The 1109-nt window shown below is 49.2% G+C and overlaps 1 protein-coding gene across 1 annotated transcript; it reads right to left on the minus strand.

The window, feature by feature from the left end:
* Window positions 1-236: 236 nt before the first annotated feature.
* LOC136992982 (olfactory receptor 14C36-like) lies at window positions 237-1109 on the minus strand (the record flags this gene model as incomplete). Its single annotated transcript, XM_067302999.1, has 1 exon — window positions 237-1109. A coding segment is annotated over one exon (873 nt), but the record flags the coding sequence as incomplete, so codon positions are not given.

Consider the following 1109-nt stretch of genomic DNA (forward strand, 5'->3'; position numbering starts at 1 on the left):
CACCTGCAAGAACCTACTTTATTAAACAGATACTACGATGGAGTCAGCTCTGACCCAGTGTTGGATAGAATCTTAAATAGGTACCAGGTGAGACAGATCAGTCTCAGTGAAGGTGGAATGAATGCAAGCATTTCTGTAGCAACATGATAACAAGTACTACTAACAATAGTAACAATTGTAATAATAAAAATAAAGTGAACAAAAAAACTCAGTCCTGGTACGGGACTCGGGGGAACTCATTTGTGGAGAACAATGGCAATGTTGCCAGTGCTGAAAAATATCCATGAAGCCACTTTCCTCAGGGCATCCTTTAGCTCCTTGTTCCTCATGCTGTAGATGAGAGGGTTCACTGTTGGAGGCACCACCGAATACAGAACAGCCACCACCAAATCCAGAGCTGGGGAAGAGATGGAGGGGGGCTTCAGGTAGGCAAAGATGATAGTGCTGACAAAGAGGGAGACCACGGCCAGGTGAGGGAGGCACGTGGAAAAGGCTTTGTGACGACCCTGGTCAGAGGGGATCCTCAGCACAGCAGTGAAGATCTGCACGTAGGACAGCACAATGAAAACGAAACACCCAAAGACTAAACAAAGACTAACCACAATAAGCCCAGCTTCCCTGAGGTAGGAGTCTGAGCAGGAGAGCTTGAGGATCTGAGGGATTTCACAGAAGAACTGGTCCACTGTGTTGCCTTGGCAGAGTGGCATTGAAAATGTGTTAGCAGTGTGGAGCGCAGAATAGAGAAAACCACTCACCCAGGCAGCTGCTGCCATTCTAACACAAGCTCTGGTGCCCATGATGTTCCCATAGTGCAGGGGTTTGCAGATGGCAACGTAGCGGTCATAGGCCATGAGAGTGAGAACAGAATACTCTGCTGAAATGAAGAAAAAGAAGAAAAATAGCTGGGCAGCACATCCTGAGTAGGAAATGGCCCTGGTGTCCCACAGAGAATTGGCCATGGATTTGGGGACAGTGGTAGAGACGGAGCCAAGTTCGAGGAGGGAGAGGTTGAGGAGGAAGAAGTACATGGGGGTGTGGAGGTGGTGGTCGCAGACTACGGCTGTGATGATGAGGCCGTTGCCCAGGAGGGCAGCCAGGTAGATGCCCAG

Source organism: Apteryx mantelli, chromosome 11 (genome assembly GCF_036417845.1).
Source record: "Apteryx mantelli isolate bAptMan1 chromosome 11, bAptMan1.hap1, whole genome shotgun sequence".
NCBI classification, from domain to species: domain Eukaryota; kingdom Metazoa; phylum Chordata; class Aves; order Apterygiformes; family Apterygidae; genus Apteryx; species Apteryx mantelli.